This window comes from Typha latifolia, chromosome 8, assembly GCF_019914945.1.
Source record: "Typha latifolia isolate L0001 chromosome 8, TyphaL0001v2, whole genome shotgun sequence".
Classification (NCBI taxonomy): domain Eukaryota; kingdom Viridiplantae; phylum Streptophyta; class Magnoliopsida; order Poales; family Typhaceae; genus Typha; species Typha latifolia.
The window spans coordinates 7760894-7782453 of NC_133093.1; the positions used below are offsets into that span (position 1 = coordinate 7760894).

At 35.4% G+C, this 21560-nt stretch overlaps 1 protein-coding gene across 3 annotated transcripts; it reads right to left on the reverse strand.

Moving 5' to 3' along the window:
- Window positions 1–76: 76 nt before the first annotated feature.
- Window positions 77–13915, reverse strand: LOC140794289 (MLO-like protein 13). 3 transcript variants are annotated; one of them, XM_073146264.1, is made up of 15 exons: window positions 13779–13892; window positions 13478–13695; window positions 11427–11484; window positions 9886–10109; window positions 4793–4909; window positions 4649–4709; window positions 4444–4550; window positions 4162–4236; window positions 3970–4058; window positions 3838–3887; window positions 1594–1634; window positions 1130–1342; window positions 991–1058; window positions 825–885; window positions 77–723 (listed from the first exon to the last, which is right to left on the reverse strand). In XM_073146264.1, exons 2-15 carry the CDS (start codon window positions 13598–13600, stop codon window positions 439–441), a joined length of 1572 nt encoding a protein of 523 aa, XP_073002365.1. In that variant the 5' UTR covers window positions 13601–13695; window positions 13779–13892; the 3' UTR covers window positions 77–438. The 3 variants fall into 3 exon arrangements, with proteins under 3 accessions (XP_073002365.1, XP_073002366.1, XP_073002367.1); XM_073146265.1 differs by lacking the exon at window positions 13478–13695 and having other exon boundaries at window positions 13779–13915; XM_073146266.1 differs by lacking the exon at window positions 13779–13892 and having other exon boundaries at window positions 13478–13761.
- Window positions 13916–21560: the final 7645 nt, after the last annotated feature.

Here is a 21560-nt window from a genome sequence, read left to right on the forward strand (position 1 = left end):
GCAGAGCTTTTAAGCAAAGAACGACGAAAGAGTTTTACAACAATCCCACGCCCACGCTCCACAAAGCCAAATAAACTTTGGAAAAACACACAATTTGCTTATCATTTAGATTGTTTCCATTTGAATACAAGTTCTCGAGTTACTTTGCTTACAACCAATATATATACACACACAGACACACACACACACACAGAGAGAGAGAGAGAGACCTTGCTACAAACCTACAGGCAGTTAAAAATGGTCTTGAATCTTACTTGCTCGAACTGTCAAACGGCGATGAGAATTTAGTTTCACAACATACTTCTCTGAAAGATTCAATAATAACTTGACTCTAAGAACAAGGAGTCATTTGCATAGTATGGGAAGACTTAAGAAGTTATTACATTTGTAATTATTTACTGCAGATCTCTTGCCTAGGCTCTGCTGGTTTCCGTTCTTCTACACTGAGTGTGTTGGTGAGTTTCCAATTACTGACATAATGCCTTCTAGCTCAGCTGGTTGCTGGATATTGTGAGAAGCTTCAGAGTATTCAAATTCCATTCTCTGCATCTGCACCTCAGGCTCTTCACCAGAAAGGTCAGGCTTCTGTTTTCTCCGACCTAATGACGGCAGGGATGGAAATAAACTGGAGGCGGGGTTCTTCTTTCGCGCCCCTAAAGCCCAGCCATGCAGTGTTGTTTGCAAATTCTCTTTGAATACTGCTCTTTTGAACATGTCGCCCATCTGAAAATCATGAACAAAATTAGTAAGAACTAAGAGCCAGCCCACTTCACACTAAAAGAGAGATCTTGAAGTATACTGAAGGAGAAGAGATGAGATAGTACCTGGGTGACGATGGCATACAAAGGAAGAGTGCTATAACTGCAGAGCCCTTGTATGATCACACTGTTAATAATAATATTATTCATGAAATGTTAGTACAATATAGTGCTTTGTACTTTTCAAGGATACATAGACAAGTAAACAAAGTTCCTTATAGAAGTTACGAACCCAATAACAAGCCTGGGAATGAGATAAGCAGTTTTACCCATGATGCAGGAGGTAAAACCATAAGTACTCTGCAAAAATTTAGGATTGATTAGTGACCAAGAACTTTGACAATGAAGTTATTAGACCACAACTTAGTTACCCAAATCCAGAAGAAGAACGCAATCTCAAAGGAGTTCTGAAATAAGATGAAATGGAGTAGGTAGAGGACAAGACCAGGCCAATGGAACCAGAAATGCTCATCAGATGGCCTCAACTTTGGTGCTCCTTCCACTTGATTAAGATTATGCTTTGCTAAGTCTTGAGCTAACCGGGTTATTATGTGCTCTAGCTTTGCCCCAACAATAAGAAGAAGCTGCAATTATTCGAGTAAGTCTTAAGCATTTTGTCTATGAATACAAGACTTAAAACTGTAGCACAACTTACATCCAAAGCTTAACAGCTTTGCAAAATAGACCTTTTCAGGTCAGGCATGACCTATTGATCTTCAGGTACCAAATCAAATTAGATGAACATATAAAGCTAGTACAGATTTAGAAATTTGATTTAGAAATTTGGTAATTATGAACAAAGCGGTACTTTTGTACCATAGTTCCATATACTTACGAGAAGAGGCAAGAAAGATAACCAGAAGTATGTGTGCCATCCTGCATGGCAAAGTAATTCAGAACATAAAATAGCATACATGACCATAAAACCATAACATGCACTTGATTATGAATGAAAGAAAGATCATGATATTGCTTATATAAACTGATGCCTAATCTACAATTTCTCTCAGAACAAAACATGGCAGACGTAACCATAAAACCATAAATGCACTTGATTAAAAATAAAAATGTCAAAAGATAAAAAGATAAAAAAAACTATCATTCTCTAACAGTTTAAGATTTTACATCAATTGGTTATCTACCAAAAAGAAAGATCATAAAATATAAAATATAGTTTTCCACCAAAAATGGACAGTGAAAGTAACATTAGAACCATGTTCAGCTAATTAGAGATACTGAGCATATTGTCCTCGCTACATAAACCTATGCCTATTTTAACTATTTCTCTAGTTATGTAATCTACAAATAAACTCTGCAACTGCCACACTTTTCATATAAGAAAGAAATTTCAGATTTAGAAGTGCAATATTACTCAACAATTCAGGGGAAAAAACAAATTTATCATGGAGCCTTCATTCCCATAGGTATGTTTAAGGCAAAACTCAAGATAAGGGTCTGAATTATGCATTTGAAAATATACATCGGCCGTATCGATAAATATAATATTGGACTATTTTTTAAATACTTGGTTTTCGATTTTGTCACCTAGGCCTACTACTTATGTTTCTGTTGCATGTGAATTTTTTTTCTATTTTCTCTTTCAATTTTGCCCTCATTAAGTAGTGAAGAGAGGGAATCATGTTATGCATTTAACACAATCTAACTTTTTTTACTAAATTATATTATTTCATTATTTTTGTCTTAAGAAGATGCTCACAGTAATAAATGCTTGCTCTCTCTCATATATTTACGTACTATGTAAAATAATTGCGAATTAGTCTGACTTGTTTTAAATGTACTATTGTGTCATGCAGCTCATGCTTGCCTTAGGAAACATGGACAGTAATAGATATTTACTAACACAATTTCACAATTATATTTACGAATTTTGTAGTTATTTTTAATGCAGTTAAACATTAACAATAAAAGGAAGAATAAAAAAATACTAATTGTGTAAAAATAACTGTGAATTATGTAAAATAAATTGTGAATAACGTAATATAACTCTGAATTACAATTCGAAAAAGGAGGATAAGGAGGAGTGAGAGAGATACTACTCTATTCAAAAATATGAAGACTTATTTTATAATCACTAATATTTAACGTGAATTTATTTCCAACAATACTTACATGTTTGTCAAAAATAGAAGGGATGAAATTAGAAAGATGCTAGAAACTTGATAGTTGATCTATATCTTCTCAGGTCCGATGATCCAGAGATGATTCGTAGTTATAGTTACGGACCTAGACCAGTACAAACTAGAAACTAGGTGAGGCTTTTGCAATTTAATTGCATTTAGTTTTTTGATTTAACATATAAAACTGAGTGCATATATTTTCTATAGTCGATAAACATTTTGTTATATTAGAATGCACACAATTTATATTTACAATGCATATTAGAGTCTATTATTGCAACAAAAAAAAATCAAATGCAATTAAATTGCAAACGCCCTAACTAGGTAAACTAACTACTAAATTCATAAAAATACAAGTGTTCAATAATTAGAATTACGTAAGAAAATTATGAAATTCCCAAAAATAAAAATTTTAATAACTGTGGATTACATGATAAAACTATGTAAATATAATTATGAACCATCTCTAGATCATCGGATCTGAGAAAATATGGATCAGTTGTCAAGTTTCTAAAATCATTTACTAGTCTCTACATTAAGAGTATTCGTCGTTCTAATTTCATCCCTATTATTTTTAGCTAATGTTTTGAAAGGTGGCCGCGGATAGCCGGTCTAGCATTTTTTATATAAAAAAATTATATACCTCTAAACTGCTGGCCTTTGCAACCACCTTGGCCCAAAAAAACCTAAACGGTAAATGGCATACTAGCATAATACAATATGCTAATGTTCTCCACTTTACTGATACATAAAATATGTATGTAGGCTTGTATGTGCGTCAGTGCATGCACTACATAAAAAATGAGGACTAAACTCAGATAGAACTATAGAAGTGGCCTTCATTTACCATAATCCACATTTCTGAAGAACTTTCAGAAAGAATTTTTACTAGTGCACTACTGACAAATTTGTAGAAATATTTACCATTGCCTTAAACTTACCATTCAGATTCAGTAACAGGAAGATGACGACGAAGAGCCAGAGATACCAGCTGTATATGCAGTTCATCAGTGCTTGCAGATACCAGCAAGTCCAAAAGTAAAATTAGAAGCCAAAAAAAGTTAGAAACCTACCTTATTCCAACAACCCGTTTAAAATCATCCTCAAGAGCACGCATCATGTACTTGTAGAAATCAAACTTTGGATTTGACTGGCAATGTTTCTAAAATTATCAAAAACCAGCAATTCATGAATTCCCTCTGCACAAAAATCAAATGTGGAAACGTAAGATAGACAAACCAAAATTTTTATACTGTCAATCTTACCATGATAAATCCTTCTCTTAGTGCTCTGTAATCTGATTTACTCACCGAAGCATGAAATTGTTTGAAGAAAGCCATCTACAAATGAAGCATGATCAGAAATTTATAAGTTCAGTAGTTAAGAGTCAGATATTTAAGGAAAAAAGTAGCTAGTATATATGTAGGCTTCCCCTGATATAGTATAACAATGGTTTTACCCATGACATAATACAATGAAATTACTTTAGGGGGAGAAAAGGCTTTTTCTCAACGTAACAAGCATACAACATGAGCAAGAACATGTACCATCCAGCTTATAATAGCTGATTGTCTCCAATATCCATGAACATGCTCCGTAACAAACTCAAGGTGGTGGTGGTGATGGTGGTGGTGGTGGTGGTGTTCAATTGTCCCTATTAGTATGGTTTTCATTTCATGCCAAAAGAAATACATAGAATCATCAAGAATGTGTAGAACTAAATCTATGAATCTAAGAATATAAAGATATTACCTTCCTCCTGTTTTGGAATCTCCTTATGAATTTCTAACTCCCAATTCCTCCACTGTCTGATCTGCAAGAAATTGAACAAAGTTGTTTAGTTCCTCTCATTAGCAATATTATTTCCAATGCAGATGCTCACATATGAAAATACACCTTAGCTCCTCCTAGAATCACCGTGGTGGCAGAGAAGGCAACATGGACTACTGCAAGTACAAAGATAAAGATGTGTAGCTGATGTAATGCCTCGAGTGATAACAATGGAACCTCCCCCTACAATTGCAGAAAGATGTGGCACATTGTGTACATCACAAGTTCAGTACTTGCTAAAATTTAGTGACAGCACAGAACTTCATCACATAGAAAACTTTTGCATTGCTGTAAGGTGGAAATTAAGAGTGAAAAAAATAGTAAACCTTCACTAGAAAAATGCTACAAAACTGCACAAACAATCACTTCTCATCACTTGTGTAATATGAGCTGTATATTCTTGCAGCACATCTCCTTATTTTCCTTTTCTTTCTTTTATCTTTCTAAATTTAAGGGGAATTAGCTCAACATAGTCAATTACATAGTCTTCAAAGGTAGTCGCTCGGGTAAAAAAAATTATCATGACAAATACAAATCCCATATAAAGCGTCTAAATTTCATTCTATGACAGACTGGATTCCTTTCCATGAAGAAAGAATGATATCTAGGTAACTTCTATTTCCTAAGAAAGTAGACAATAAGGCTGTGTTTGGAAGTGGAATAGCTGGGTCAATTCCTTTTATTGGTCAATTATCAAGGATAAATGGGGATAAATTAGGGGATAAAAGTAGTTCAACATTTTTGGAGGATAAAGATAATAATTTTTTACCGTTTTCACTTTTCTAGACTACCACGCTTGCCCATAGCTTATTCTCCCAAAAGGAAAATTGTTTGGAACATTTAGAAATAAAGGGGGATAAAGCTACTTTATCCCTCTTCCAAAACAGCCTAAAGGTTTACTGAATCAGCATCAATTTTGTTCCAAGAAGAACGGTACTCCAAACATAGTAGAGAGAAAGAGAGAGAAAGAGACAGATGTAAATGGCAGAACTTCCATCACATAAATCATGTGTATATGTGCCAATTTCAAAATGTAATATACCCTAGAAAGCCTGAAAAGGACTGATTTACTTGGAACTGATGTGTAGCCTATAAAACCTGAGGGACCACATGATTATACCAAGAAAAATAGGGACCCAGGTCATTTTGAACATTTCAGATTTATCTCATAAATTTACAATAGTCTTTCTATAATCTTAGCTTCTGTCTGCCTTTCTGTACAAATCCAAGCACCTGCCTTGCTCGTTCAGTTGCATCTTTACTGAACATGTGAATTCTTGACTGGTCTTCCATCACCTTTTATCATTATTATTTATTAAGGAACTCAACCTGCTCTATATCTTAGTCATTCTGCATAAATGTCAATTCCAGAACAACCAAACAAAAGAATACCAAAAATTGTGAAATTGATCCTACTATATAAGCTGCTATCCTAATTAGTGTAGTACTACCATGTAAAATTACTATTCTACTGCTTCGTTACATATTCCTCAACCCTGAAAATCAACCTATTATTTAACAAACCAACAACCCCAATTAGAGCTATCTCCAGTAGATCATACAGCAGTGTACTTATATGAATATTGACCTTATTTCCCTTTGTTAAAAAGTATTGAAAGAAGGAACAGATTCCTTTAGTGCACTAGGAATGACTAGACATCTTAAGGCACATTTTTATCATTAACTCAATTAAGCTGATTTCCTTGTTTCTTTATTAGAGCAAACTTTCTAAAATATGCAGCAGCAAGAGAAATTTAAATTCTCTCTCATCATTTACGTGCTTATTGCCGTCAAAGATTGTCTTTAGTTTGAATTTGGATTTTATATGCCCAAGTATCAATGCAGTTCCTTGTACAAAATCTTGTCTTTCCCTCCTTTTTCCAGATTCTTTTCCCCAAGGAATTTTGGGAGGTTCCTTCAAGTCAGACTGAGCTCAAACAATATGTAACAGAATAGGCCTACTGGCCTTCCTTGTTCTATGCACAGCCTTACCTTACCTAATTGCCTCAAGCAATTCAACTATAATCACTCAGTGTCATCAAGGTCCCGCTCACAATCAATTTCGAAACTTGTGTAACCCTTCCACTGGAACATCTGAACTTGGCATTCTTCTATAGTTGACCTCATGTTGTAGGGGAAAGGCCTCAATGATTAACTTTTAGGTCCTTTTTGACGATACATGTTAACAGTAACAAGAATTATAAACTACTTTGTCTATACTTTACAACCTAATTCTTTTCATAAGGAAATCTTTATCAAGAGAACTGTTCTGTTCTTAGATTCAACAAACTTCATTATGCAGTAATATAATTCTTTTTGACTTGCTCTATTGACATACCACTCCATTTAGGGGAACTACTTGGTTGCTTTGACCTATCACAATGGACTAACTACAACATTAAAACACACTAGAGAGGTGTAAGTTGCAATTTGACTAATTCAGATCCAGAAATATAGTCATCAAAAGTCAAGACGTCATCTGAAAAGAACAACAAAAAAAAGTCCATGGGACTTGCTGCTGGCAACAAAACTTTCATGAGGGCCTTGATTGTGATAGACTATTTCACTTATAATTGCACAAAAGCACAGCTAGCTATGCCGATTTTTAGCCCCCATTTGGTTCAGAATTATCTTTTTTCCTATTCTAGATTAAGAAACATTACTCCATGTTAGAAACCAAACATCAAATTATCCTTACTCTAAATTAAAAACAATATTCAAATTATTCCACACATACACCTTATTACAATTTTATTTTTGATTTGACTAAATTATTTCAAAAATCCTCTGTCCGCATTCGTACCACCCACCTAAACTAAAAATCCATACTCAATTTTTTTACCATCTTCTCTCTCCTACTGTCCACAAATGTATACTTACGCAATACATATAGCGGTGAAAATGGATCGGATACGGATCGGATAGTGCTCAACCCATATCCGGATCCATATTTTTAGTCCGGATACGAATTCGGATACGGATATTGGACGGATAGCAAAATTTAAAATCATATCCTAACTAAACGGATATGGATAATTTTCGGATAGAGGATCGGATCTTAAACGGATATTGATTGAATTAAAAATAATTATAATATTTTATTTAGATATAATTAATATAAAATTATTAAGAGTTTTACGACAAATGATTTTTTTGTATGTCAAATTTATAAAATTAGAGAAATTAATCTCTATAAATAATATATAACGTATTATTAGTAACAATATTAATATTTACTATTTAGATAAGCAAACTAAAAATTGTAAATTTTTTTAAAAAAATGCGGGTAAATGGATATCCGATATCCGTATCCGAATCCGAAAAATATATCTGACCCGTATCCGAATCCGTATCCGAATTTTTTTCAAAAATTCTATCCATATCCGAATCGGATAGAAATTTTTTATCCGAATTCGATCCGAATCGGATCGGATAGCGGGTCAGGTCGGAGTTAATCCGACCCGTTTTCACCCCTAAATACATACCTACAATTATTGGCAATACTTTAATTTAAATTTATATATCAAAACTAGGAGTGTAAATGAGCCAAGCTTGAGCGAACTGGACCCAAGTCAACTTGGCTCGAGAGGTGGAAAAACACAGCTCGGCTCGAGCTCGATCTCGATTCGAGCTGAAAAAGCTCAGCTAGGCTCGGCTTGAGCTTGGCTTGATGGCTCATGGGCATACATGGACTAGTGGCTCAATCCAAAATCTATGTGTTATAATAAGCTAATCCAATAGCCAATTTCATTACATTTAGAGGGGATGAGAGTTATAAAGGCATATCTACATTACCCAATTTCCGGTATGGGTCTAAACATCTAAGAGTCTCTATGAAAAAAAATAAAGAATAATTGGTATATGATAGGATTTGAACTCAAGTTGACTAAGTTACTAGAAATTGTTTTAACCAACTATGCTATATGACATTTATATATTTATATATTTATTTTGGTACATATATATATAATGTCATCTCATATATTATATATCGAGTCTATTCGAGCCAAGCTCTCTAGCTCGAGCTCGGGTTGATTAACCTTTCGAGCTCAAAAATCCAGCTCGGCTCGGCACATTTAGAGCTCGAGCCGAGCTCCCATGCCTCACGAGCTTTTCTAACAGCTCTAATCAAAACAAGAGTTTTTTTAGTCAATTTGAGTCAATTTCCCTTCTTGTTTATAATTTTACCTTAACTTTTCACTTCAAAGATAATTATTACACCATTATTTTAGATTATAACTAAATATTAGAATACCTTTCTCTAGATTAGAGGTATAATTTTAAGAGTAAGAAATTAGAATAGTTACTCTAGATTTCCCCTTAATCGCAAACCAAATGGGGCCTTAGGTTTCTTACTTTCATGCTTACTAGCAACCATACTATCTATGTCAGTATCACATAGCAAGAAAACTCATGAAGATTATAGAGTTATAGAGTTATGTACTTCTGTTGATGCAGGAAAATTTCAAAACGCATTAACAATCAAAATGGCAATTGCAATTCCTTGGTAAAGCTCAAGTCACTATAGCCATATTGGTCTTCTACTTTGTGGTTTCATATACTGATCTTACATGGTACAATCAAGGTTCTAAGCAGGGTTCAAAGTATCGGAGGATATTTCAAATCATGGGTACGATATATCCATTAGCGGAGGTAATTGGAATAATGCTAAAACTAGATTGGGTAATTGGGATAATGCTAAAACCAGATTGCTCCTATGTCTTCTACTATCTCACTCAGAAATTGCTAAGTTGGGTGTGGCAAGAGGCACGAGGCAACAAATAAGGTGGCAGTAAATTACTGGCACTAATATGTGGGAAGGCGAGGAGAATCTTGTATCAGACCGTGCTCACCCATATCGATCATGTGACAATCATGGTTTGCTTCAAAAGGATTGCTAAGGCATGTCCATCATCTTGGTGCAGCGCCACAAGTTCTAGTCATGAAAATTGCACACTAGGTAATGGTCACAAGTTGCCTATTGGCCTCCCCACAGTTTGGTGAGAGGGAGGCAAGCGTTTGTATGAAGTGCTACAATCATTTATTTGCAAGTATTCAACTACGAAGAAAGTCTTGCGTTGAGTAAAATAAATGCCTACAATCACTTCTTATCCTTTCTCCAAGAATTTCTAAAGAATTATACAAATGACGAATTATACCTTGGTATTGCAAAAGTTAGAATCTGAATCCGCAGATAAGAGCTTCCTCTTGCTCCGGTTATGTACAACAGAAAAACCTAATCCAAGATGATTTTCTTGTGAAATAGTGGCTTCCTTCTTGCATGGAAGCATGTGCAATGAGAGACTTTCTGGGATGCAAATGTGGGTAATAACACTTTGAAAGACAGTTAAGAGAAGGGAGATAAAGCCGAGAAGCATTAACTCTGCATGCAAACATGGTCAGTCATTTCGTCAGATCAGTTCCTCAACAATTTTATACTGGGAAAACAATATAACTTAAATTAGTCTTTCCAACAAAGCATAATCAGAAATATCAAGTTACAGTTAAATGAAAAGATAATTGGCGATAGGAAAAGTAACAAATTGAAATACTAAAGAAGCAATATATGGCACCCTAGGGAATGTTTACTAGATAAATGTAAAGGCTAAACTGATCAAGTTAATGGAGCTTAAAAAGAATTGAAAAATATCTGATGATTTTTCCTTAATATAAATAAATTCTGACAAATCTTTAAAACTTACTTGGTCTGAATTCAAGACAAGATATGGTATAAACTTTTAGCTGAACTTCAAGACCCCAGGATGAATCAGTTTTAATATGAAATGCAGATGACATGATCTCAGATCTCTAAGTCTAGATTGATATTTAAATCCGAATTTGGACAGTGGATACAAGATTACTTGCAACGTAATTGAAATGTATTTGATGGAAAACTTTCATCATTATGATTTCAGCCCTTTTCCAACAATATGGAGTTGGCTAAACCATAACTCAACATTAAAAAAGGCTCGATGGATGACTTGCCACATATGATGACCCACTGTTAGACAGGCATCTATGCTATAAAATTTCACACCAAGTTTTTGGAAAATGATGAAACAAATGAGAAATGTGCTTTGACTTATAAGGGCAGTTAAGAAGTAAAGTTGCCTAGAAGATATACTTTTTGTGTACTCTAGTTCATTGAGTTCCTTTCACTGTATTGGCAAAGTCTGTAAATATAGACTCTGCTCTTGGATGCTTTTGGATCTTCTAGAAGTTCAGAATAGCATGAAACATGTCAGAAATCTGACATTTACCTTATCATATTGCAAGGATGGTGCCTTAAATCAGTCATATAAGGTCAATCTGATATTCAATAACTTGGTGAGCCTGCTTGTGGATCCATGTTTTACACTATTTGTTGTTTAGATTCTTGTATATCCTCCTGTAATATGTGGTGGACAATCTCTAAGAAGAACCATATTCACATAATCAACCCATTGCAGCAGCAATTCAGTGACCAAAAAACCCATACTAAAATTATGATTTCATATTTCTTAGATGTTTCTGCATAAACAATTATAGAATATAGATCCACAATTCCGAATCAATTTAATATCCTTCTTCATAACACCATACCAATGTCTGATTGTATTTATCCTTAAAACATCACAAACGGCAATAGGATGGCAAAGGCACAAGGCAGGATTTGTAAATATAAAGTAAAAGAAAATTAACATTCTTGCACCATGCTAACCTTCTTTTAATTTCTCTAAGGCCCCAAAAAGTGCCACTTGCCCTTTATGTTTCAAAAACTGCAACATTAAAAAGAGAAATAAAATCAAGGAATTCTCTAAAGAAATCAAGTACCACTAAATAAACACCTTAAAAATGTAGGCAGCATGACAGACAATAATCATATCAATAAAAGATACAATGAGTTCTTGCTTACGGACATTTCGAAGCTAAGTGACTTTTTTTAATTTAATATTATCTTTGAAAAATTACAAAAATGATAGTATTTACAAACTATTTACATGCATAGGTTTGTTCCCTCCACCTCACATGCCAACTCATTATCATTATCCATATTATCATCTTCTTCCTCAACTCTCCCATCTCTCTGACCCCTCCTTTTCTACTCCACCCCCAACCCACAAAAAGACAGCCACTCTTCCTCCACCTCACCCATTCTCTTTGTTATTTGTCCACCTCCACTTTGTCAATTTCCACCATTCTATTAAATCTTTCCTCTATGCCTTTCCCATCAGCCATCACTACACACGCTGTGTAATCAAGTAATCATGCTTCTTTTGTGGTTTTGCCTTCTCTCCGTGTTGGCAAAGTTCTCGATGTCGCTAGGATTTTCCAACAACAATGAGTTTTGGTGGGTGGAGGAAAGGGGTGCGTGACAAGGAGGGGAGAGAGATCGGTGGGGGTGAGGAAGGAATTGAGAGATGGGTGAGGGAGACTAGGGAATGGAGTGAGCTGAGGGTGGGATGCGTTGGTGGGTTATCCTATATAATTTATAACTTTACTAGTTGGGTATAAGATAGCTAGTTCTCTACTAACTGGTGTAGACCTTCAAATTTCAGGGGCAGTTCCTTGTGATTCACAATTAATGACCTTACTAAGCAGGTGCAACATGCTAGGAGCCAAGTGAGATTATTAGTTGCATTTATAGAATATATAACAAAGATTGCAGTACAGATATCATAATTCCAAGAAGATAGATAAAATTTTCAAAGGCACCTATCAATCAGAATGTATTAGATTTCCAATAAAAACTTGGGAAACAAGCTATAATAAAGGACATGGATTCTGAGTAACTCAAGAAAAGTTAATGAATTTGTCAAATGTGATAGATTTGAAGGCTTGGAATCAAGAAGATATCTTTGGTTGCTAGATATGAGTAAGAAGTATAGAAACTTGTCTCTTATGACTGGTGACAGTTATCCTATATACTTTATAACTTTACTAGTTGGGTATAAGATAGCTAGTTCTCTATTAAGTATTAACTGGTGTAGACCTTCAAATTTCAGGGAACATTCCTTGTGATTTTCAATTTATGGCCTCCCTAAGCAGGTGCAACACGTTAGGAGCCAAGTGAGATTATTAGTTGCATTTATAGAAAATAGAACAAGGATTCCACTACAAATGTCATAATTTCAAGAAGATAGATAAAGAGTTCCAAAGAAGGTACCTATCAATCAGAATGTATTAGATTTCCAACAAAAAACTTGGAAAAGAAGCTATTAAGAAAGGTCATGGATTCTAAGTAACTAAAGAAAGGTTAATGAACTTATCAAATGTGGTAGACTCGAAGGCATGTAAGGTGAATGTCCACCAAAAGAAAATAGTACGAGACAAAGACAGGAAACCTTATTATTTCTCTTCTCTAGTCTTCAGACTTTCTTACGCTCTTTCCTACCTTACCCGGCATTTAGACTTAAAAGAGACTCCTATACTAGCGCATCTTACCCTTTCCTGATAGAGTAGGGTGAGACCACTCAACGTTTTCTACTACGATTCACGTTCTTTAAAACAAAACTGCAAACGTGATTAGAACCAAGAGCAGTAACCTGTCGTGAAACGTACAAACACAAAGATTTCAAATCCAGAAATTAATACTAACAGGCAAACAAGAATGACAAGAAAACACAGGCAAAGCATCAGGAAAGTTCAAAAAAGAGCAAAATTTACAAAATTTTGAAGGATCCAACTCGATTTTATTGAGATTTGCGCAATTGGGTAGTTACTAAATGATCAAATGAGGAGATGAGAAGAAAGGTTTCGTTAAAGACGTGCCTTTCCGAGGTAATGTAGGCCTCGCTCGACAACGAGAGAGATGATAACGATGACGGAGCAGACCCCGGCGACGACCCAAGTGGGCGTGTACTCCAGAGTGGACGAAGAACCTTCGGAAGCCATTTCTTTTCCTCTCGCTTCTTCAGAGAAGCAGTAGGATTTATCATGGTTTATGACTGTGCTCGACCGAATAAACGAAGGGAAGGAAATGGATATCTCTCCGGAGAAGGAAGGAACCACGGGGTCACTGGGTGGAGGGAATAAAGTGGAGATGGAGAGCAGAGGCTAAGTGGGTACTTACTTCTTTGCTCTTGCTTGCAGAGTGGGAGAAGACATCGTACCGTTACACCCCCCCCTCTCTCTCTCTCTCTCTCTCTCTGAGCGGAGGAAGACGTACGGTGACACCAATCCCTGTCGTGTTAACAACCTTTGTTAAATGAGACGACTGATCTTGATTTGTTACCCATTTAATACTTGGATGTGTTTGTGTTTATCAAATGTAATTTGTTTATTAATTGGGTCCTATTCGTGCTTGGGTGAAATTGATCCAACCCGAATTTGATCCGACCCGAACACGTTTGTAAAAGATGGGAGAAAACGGGAGAGAGGGGTGGAGGCGGCCGAGTGGAAGAATCCCACGGTCATGTCCCCAGCTCATAAATTTATAAGTAATAAAAAACACACCGGAATTTTTATTTAGTCTGTAGGACTAGACTCACTTCACTATAAGTATTTCAATACATTGAAGAATTTTTAAAAAAAAATTCCATTGCATGTGAGATTTTCTTTCTTTTTCTATCAACTTTATTCTTCGAAAATGATTGATGAAAAATAAGCATGCTATGCATTAATATATTCTAACTTTTTTTAAGTAAATTATACTATTCTATCATCTTTTGTATCGAATACATACCGATAGGAATAAAAAATATTTATAAATCATACCTTATATTTTATCTATTTTATGATTCACACTCTGTCTTTAATATTTTTATAACTTGACACCTAATTTTTTTTTATAATTCTCATCTAACACCCTCCGTTAATTTAAACAGTAGCAGCAAAAAAGATATTTCATTATAATATATAAAATAATTTATAAATACCTAAATTACACATGCCTTTCTTAGATAAAGGGCAGCGAGAAAAAATAGTAATGATAGTATTTTAGAAAAATAAATGGTCGGATTATAAAAGACGAATGTGAATCACAAAATAGGTAATATATATCGTGTTATTTGTTAAATATTTATCCTCTCCCAGGTATGTATATTTACGTAATTTGTAAACTAATTATGAATTATATAAGATAATCGTAAATTATGTTTTGTGAATTAGTCTAACTTTCTTTAAATACAATTTATATCACTTTTGTCTGCAAACAATAATAAATATTTATTAACTAATACAGATATAACTATGGATCAAATGTAAATTAAATACACCCTATATCATTATAAACTAGGAAGTAAATAAACTAAATATAAAATTAGCAAAAATATAAGTGCTCAACAATTTACGTAATAAAATTGATAAACAGAAAGGGGTTTTTTGCATGTATATCCCTGACAAATCTCTTATTTATTTATATACCCTCTAAAGTACAGTTATACCCCTCAAAAAAGAAAGGGTTATTTGCATATATGCCCTACTCAATTAACCAGCTATTAAATCAAGAACTATTTAATATTAAAAAGATACAAATGCCCTCTATCTTTTTTTTTTTGTGCATATATACCTGTAGAACTTGCTATCTTAGTATAGTTTTAAAGTATCATTATAGGTTTTTACAAGAGCATTTAAGAAAGACTACCATAGTCACACAAAAAATTGCAAAAAATCTCAAAAATAAGCAAAATAGGGAGAGAAAAGAACTGAGAGGGAGTGCAATGTAACATCATAGAAGAAAAGACAAAAAACTATGGTGCGCATGTGACCAACAAGTGAGTTGCACCTTTTTCTTCTCTTCTTCCCTCCCTCTCCCACTATTTCTTTTTCTTTTCTCCCTCACCCGCAACTGTCATCTTCCCCCTTTTAGATCTCATCACATCGGAGCTCGTCAACCTCATGGGTCGAATCGTCGTTGAGTCTTCTACCCTCCGGTTAATTTAATTTAAGTGTAATTACCTTGTTAGCTTTTTCTTCTCTTTTCTTCCTCTTTTCAATTCCATAGGAAAATCAGCCAACCAGTGGCCTCATGCCTCGCTGGCCCCATTAGCTTTCTCTCTTCATCCTCATGCTAATGCTGCCCTTTGTGGACCATCCCGTGCCTCGGTGGAGGCTACACATGGTAGCCTCCCTTCTTTAGTTTTAGAGTTGGTTGCTGACTAACCCTGCCAGTGCCACCCTTCCCCGACTAATTGGATATGTTCCTCTTCGTGAGGCAAAGCTTTTGGTGTCATCCTTCGGTGGCCTCATGGTTGGAGTCGTCAAACAAACCCCTCTCCTTGGCCGCAGGCCTTGGTGAGGGTGGCTTTCGTCGTCGGTCGCCCTAGTGGTTGGGCTCTCTCTTAGTTAGCTTCTTCTTGTCGAAGGGAGCGTGTTGGTGGGGTTAGTAGGGCGTTTGATTAGTAGTGGGTAGCTGTTGGCTCCTTCGTTGATCAATCAGTATCGTAGGTGCCTTCCTCTGTTGATGATTGATGCTCGTCAGCAGCTCCTTCCCTTCTCCTCCTCGGCTAGGCTAGGTCAAGGAAGGGAAAGGGTGGTTGGGGTGGGCCAAGCCCTATGTTGGTGGGTTGCAACCTAGCCTTGGCTACCTAGGTAGGCTGCAACCTAGCCCAAATAAGGGTTCGTGGGTTGGGTTGAGCCCAATTTAAGGTAAGGGTGGGTTGTGCTGCGACCCAACCCATGTTGCTGGTCGACTGGGATGCGGCCAAACTCAAGTTGTTGGCTAAGTTGGGCTACCAGCCAAACCCATATGGTGGGCTAGATTGAGTGTAGCCCAACCCAAGTTGTTGGTGGGTTGGGTTGTTGTCAGCCCGACTTATGTTGGGTTTGGGCTATATGCAACCTGGCCATGGTCCGGTGGGTTGGCCTACGGCCTAGCCCAAGTGGTTTGCTTAGCTTTCTTTGTCAGTTGAGCTTTGGGCCTTGTGTTGATGGTTTTTATGATTGTTTGGGCTGACCCAAGTAGATTATTTGCTCTTTAAATCTATTTTAATTTTATTTTAATATTTTTTTAGTTAATCATGTCAAACTCGAGCCTTAAATATTAATTAGTTTAGATAATAGTTTTATTAGTTATATTAATTGTTATAAATTAATTTTAATTGATTAAATTGTGCCTTGAGAGTGGTAGTAATAATTGCTCCCAATAAAGAATCAGTTATAATTAGAGTTTAGCATGGTCAATTATAATTTTAATTAAATCAATGTTTTTATAATTTTAACAATCTAATTAAATCTGAGTTTATTTAATTATTGTAAGAAATGTTGTGTTTATAATATTATTTATTTCCAATTGTTGAGGTGGACTTTATACCAAACGATTCTATCGTTAGGGTTTACCTTTCCTTGGGAGTGTTTAGATGGTCGGGTGTGAGTGTTGATGCAGCCTACGGGTTGTGGCTCTGCATGAGTCTAAATGAAAGATTTAATAGTATGAAGTGGTGCATATCCTATTGTATAGTATTAACATGGCCTATGAATAGAGCTTGGTGTGAACTCGAGTTTGAGGACATAGTAGTTTAGATTGATACATATCATATTAGATTGTTAATACATGTGCACATTAGATGAATATGTTAAGTATGTGGTACTAATATATTAATTTTGATTATGATATGCATTTTTAGATTACCTTTATTGTATCTTTATAAATACTACTTTTAGATTATAAAAGTTGACACTTGCTAGGCTTTATGCTCACTATCTCTAAGTAAAAATATTTTTAGATTTGTAAATAAGCCCGAGTTCACAGAGAAGTTGGCAAAGATTTATTTTATAATTCTTTTAATTATTTATTCTTGTAAACTAAACTAGATGAATTGTAGCCCCTGAGTAGGTAAAAATATATATTTATGGATATGTATTTTTGGGCCTCTTATGACCTATCGTGTTATATGCTTCTTTTTGGCGGTATTATTTGTATAAATGTGAGTTTCTTTTCTTATTTATTGTGTTGACATATTGACCAATAGATCATGTGAAAATCACGTTGGTTCTACCCACGTGAGTGGCACATGTATTTGGTTGTAGGTGTAAGAGCAAGAATCCTAGAGCTTGTTGTCCAACTCAACTTTATAACTAATAAAAAAAAAAGCTCATAATTTAAGTGCTATGACCTAATAATCAAGTTTTACTTTAGCAAAGTCTTCAAATGTGTTAATCACTCTCTTTTGCTAGACCTGACAAGGTCTAGAGGATTCTCTCCGTATTTTAGACTTACTCACCTCGACTTTAAATATGATTCTAGTTAACGATGGCCCTTCTGGTTTCTTTGGCATGGAAAAGGGGTTCGCGAGGGTGACCCCCTCTCCCCAATATTGTTCATCATCCTCACGAACCTTGTTACACGAATGATCAATCTGGTCGGGCTTAACAACCTCCTTGAAACACCAGGGTTAGAAAAAAAAAATTTATCCATCAATTTGCCGACGACATGATTATATTTTATTAAGTTAATTTTACCTCGGCTATTAACCTCAAAATAATTTTCTACCTTTTTGAATTTGTTTGATGTCTCAAGATCAACTTCCGAAAATTAGCCATACTCTCAGTTTCAGACAATTCTAATCTTTATCGATGGGCTATCATGCTGGGCTACCCTAAGGAAACGTTTTCAATGAGCACCTAGGATTTTGTTTGAGACTAGGCCCTCTCTCTAAGGATTGGACATCAATTATAAACAAGGAAGGTCAAAACGCCTCCAAAATTGAATCTCTAAGACTTTCAGTTGGTCACTAAACTTTTCCTTCTTAGCTATATTCCTTTGACCATCTCTTCCTATTTCGTATCAACGTTTTAGATCCTATCTAACATCCTTTACAAGATAGACTCCATTTGAATATCCTTCTTGTGGCACGGTACAACACAACTCTAGTTTTCACTATCTATTAATTAGAAAACTATTTATAAGCCTAAGGACCAGAGAAGTTTAGGAGTTATCAATTTTTATAATCAAAACTTGGCTCTATTAGGTAAATGGTGGTGGAAGCTTCCTAGCCTTCCGATTGCACCATGTTGGAAGAATTTGGTCCTCCACTCCTACTATAGAAGGCTCATTTTATTTTCTTTGCTCATATTTCTAGAGGGAAATCCTCAAATCAAAGTATAGCTTTGAATATGGTGTCTCATATCGAATTAGCAATGAAGATTGGACTAATACTTAGATTAATGAATGAGCTTCACATTTATCTTTATAATCCTTCTGCCCCTCGATCTTGACTAGAAACTCAGATTCCACCATTATTGAAAGGCTTAAAAGAGCGGCCCCTCGAGACATATTTGTATGAATAATGCATGTAGTTGAGATTTGTTAAGTTATGATGTGGCTTGATATTAGATTAGTTTTAAAGTTATTGAGTTTGTTGTAAAGTTGCTATTGTAATCTTATCTCATTCTTTAACCTATAACATATTTCTTATAAATATGTATTTTGCTATCAAGGTAATCAAATCTTGAATTTTCCAAAATTCTCATATGGTATTAGAGCCATATTTACCATATGTATGCACCACCTAAACTCCTACACCAACCTTTCATTTTTCTTTTACTACTCCAACCTCTGTCTCTTGCTTCGTTGTTATCATGGCCGACCCTTCTTCCACCCCTAGTGGTTCCATTACCAATGATGATTGTTCATCTTTTTCAGTTATCAAGGCCATTTGTCAAGAAGTTTCTCTCAAACTTCTTTAAGTCAACTATAGACCCTCGAAGACTCATGTTATTCGAGTTCTTTATTATCGTAGATTTCTTGGCTTCATCCATGGCACTATTGTCCATCCTGAGAGTACATATGATTCTCCTATAGTGGCATGTTAGACTTATCTTGATCAAATGATCTTAGCTTGGATTATTAATTCTCTTTATGAGTTGGTGATCACGCAATTCACGAACTGCACGATGTTAACTGAAGTTTGGCACATCTTAGAGGTACTTTATAGTATACTAACCCATTCTCGTATTCAATAGATGAAGGCAAAGCTCTAGCACTTCTCGAAGGCCTCCCTATCAATCTCCGACTACACTCAACGTGCCAAGAGTATTGCCCAATCACTTGCGAGTTCGAGGAAACCTATTCACGATGATGACTTCATTATGTGGCTCCTTCAAGGTCTTTGACTCGAGTTTGATCCCATCATCAAAGTAATTAATCTATCACGAGAGTTTCCTACAACTAACAAGGCCATTGCAATCTTTTCGACTTTGAGTTACGTCTCTAGCTACTTATAAAATATATATAGTGGTTGTTCAACAGTCGGCAGTATTCACCTCTCAAGATCAAGGTCGCATTTTTGGTGGAGGGAGAAACCGTGGACGAGGCAGTCTAGTGATGCCCTTGAGTCACGAAAATGTTGCCCCCTCCACTTGTGGTTCCAACTACGGCCAACAAAACGGTGGTAGGGGATGTGTTGTGCCTAGAAGTGGCAACTACTTGGGTGTTTATTGCTAGACATCCAAATCACAAATCAAATAATTATTTTGCTCATGCTCTACCGTGACCTGACAACGATGCCACAAATCATATGACCGTGACCATTTCTTAGGTTGAAGGTATGACTTCTTATTCTAGTTTAATACAATTCACATTGGTGATGGAGTTAGTCCACCAACTTGGCATATTGGTTATATCCCTTTATCTCATACAAAGCTCCAACTTGGTCATGTCTTATATTCCTAAGCTGAAGAAGAATATGCTCAGTGTTTTTAGTTTACCAAGGATAATAATTGTTGTTTCATATTCTTTCTCTGGATTCGTGGTAAAGAACTTGAAGAGCAGGATGACATTATTGGAAGGAACTAGCCATGGTGGGTTGCACTCAGTTAGCAATGCTGGATTCTCCACCAAGCGACACTTTGTTTTAATAAAAAATATCCAGTTACTTGACATGCTCGTTTAGGCCATCTTTCATCTCATATTATGAGATCATTGTACTCGTATTTAGATTTGTCTAGTCATGATAATAATTTATTTTGTAGCAATTGTATACTTGGAAAACAATCCAAACTTCATTTTTTTTAGAAGAATTGCTTATTCTACACAACAATTACATACTTGGCATAGTGATGTTTCAAGTCTAGCTCCCATATCCTCTCTGAAGGTTTTCGATTCTACCTTATAATTATAGATAAATGCACTCATTTCTCTTAGCTTTTTTCACTAGGTCGAAAATCTGAAGTTGGTGATATCTTTGTCTAATTCATTACATTGGTTCAGAGGTGTTAGTAATTTCATGTTTTTGACATGAATTTTATTAACTTTGAGCTAAGTTTTAAGTGGGGCCCACACATTATTAATGATGGTTTAATGGTGGAATTAATTTAGCTCAAAGTGTACTTTATTGTCAAATATTCACTTAGTCAAATCCATAAAGAGAAGTTAATAAAAATTGGCTCTAAAGTGGGTATCATGGCAATTGAAAATAAAGAAAAGGAAGTTTAGTACCATATTGGATATTTGAGAAATGTTAGTATGGTATATAAGTAACAAACTCCTTATGGCGCTTTGGGCCCCAAAAGGGGTACCTATTTTGTGGGTCGGCTCGGTTCGCACGCACGGGTCAAGTCCAATTTTAATTTTTTGCCATAATTGAAAACAACATCAAAGAAGAAAAACTTGGTTCATTCCTTCTAGAGTCGAGTCTGCATCCGAAAAGAGAGTACAGCACAGTTCAGGTTCAATCAAGGAAAAGAGAGTACAAAGACGGTTCGGGTTCAATCAAGGCACCGACGTCCACTGTAGACTCGACTATTCAGAATTTTATATTCTGTAATCTGTAAGTTATATATATTATTTTGATCGAATTAATTGTGACTCTTTGGAATCAGATTGTTACTGCCAACAATCTTAAGACCAATTCTTTGGTTGTTACTCTGATTCCAATCAGTGTTCTTTTCTTCGATCGGATTTTATTTTACTTTC

Excerpts from the sequence above, each read along its gene's own strand:
- LOC140794289 (XM_073146264.1), bottom strand. The coding sequence starts at position 13,600 with ATGGCTTCCGAAGGTTCTTCGTCCACTCTGGAGTACACGCCCACTTGG. Across the intron at positions 4,910-9,885 it reads CTAACTTTTGCAATACCAAG|GGGGAGGTTCCATTGTTATC; the intron begins GTATAATTCGTC and ends CTGCAATTGTAG. Across the intron at positions 3,888-3,969 it reads AAACGGGTTGTTGGAATAAG|CTGGTATCTCTGGCTCTTCG; the intron begins GTAGGTTTCTAA and ends CTGCATATACAG.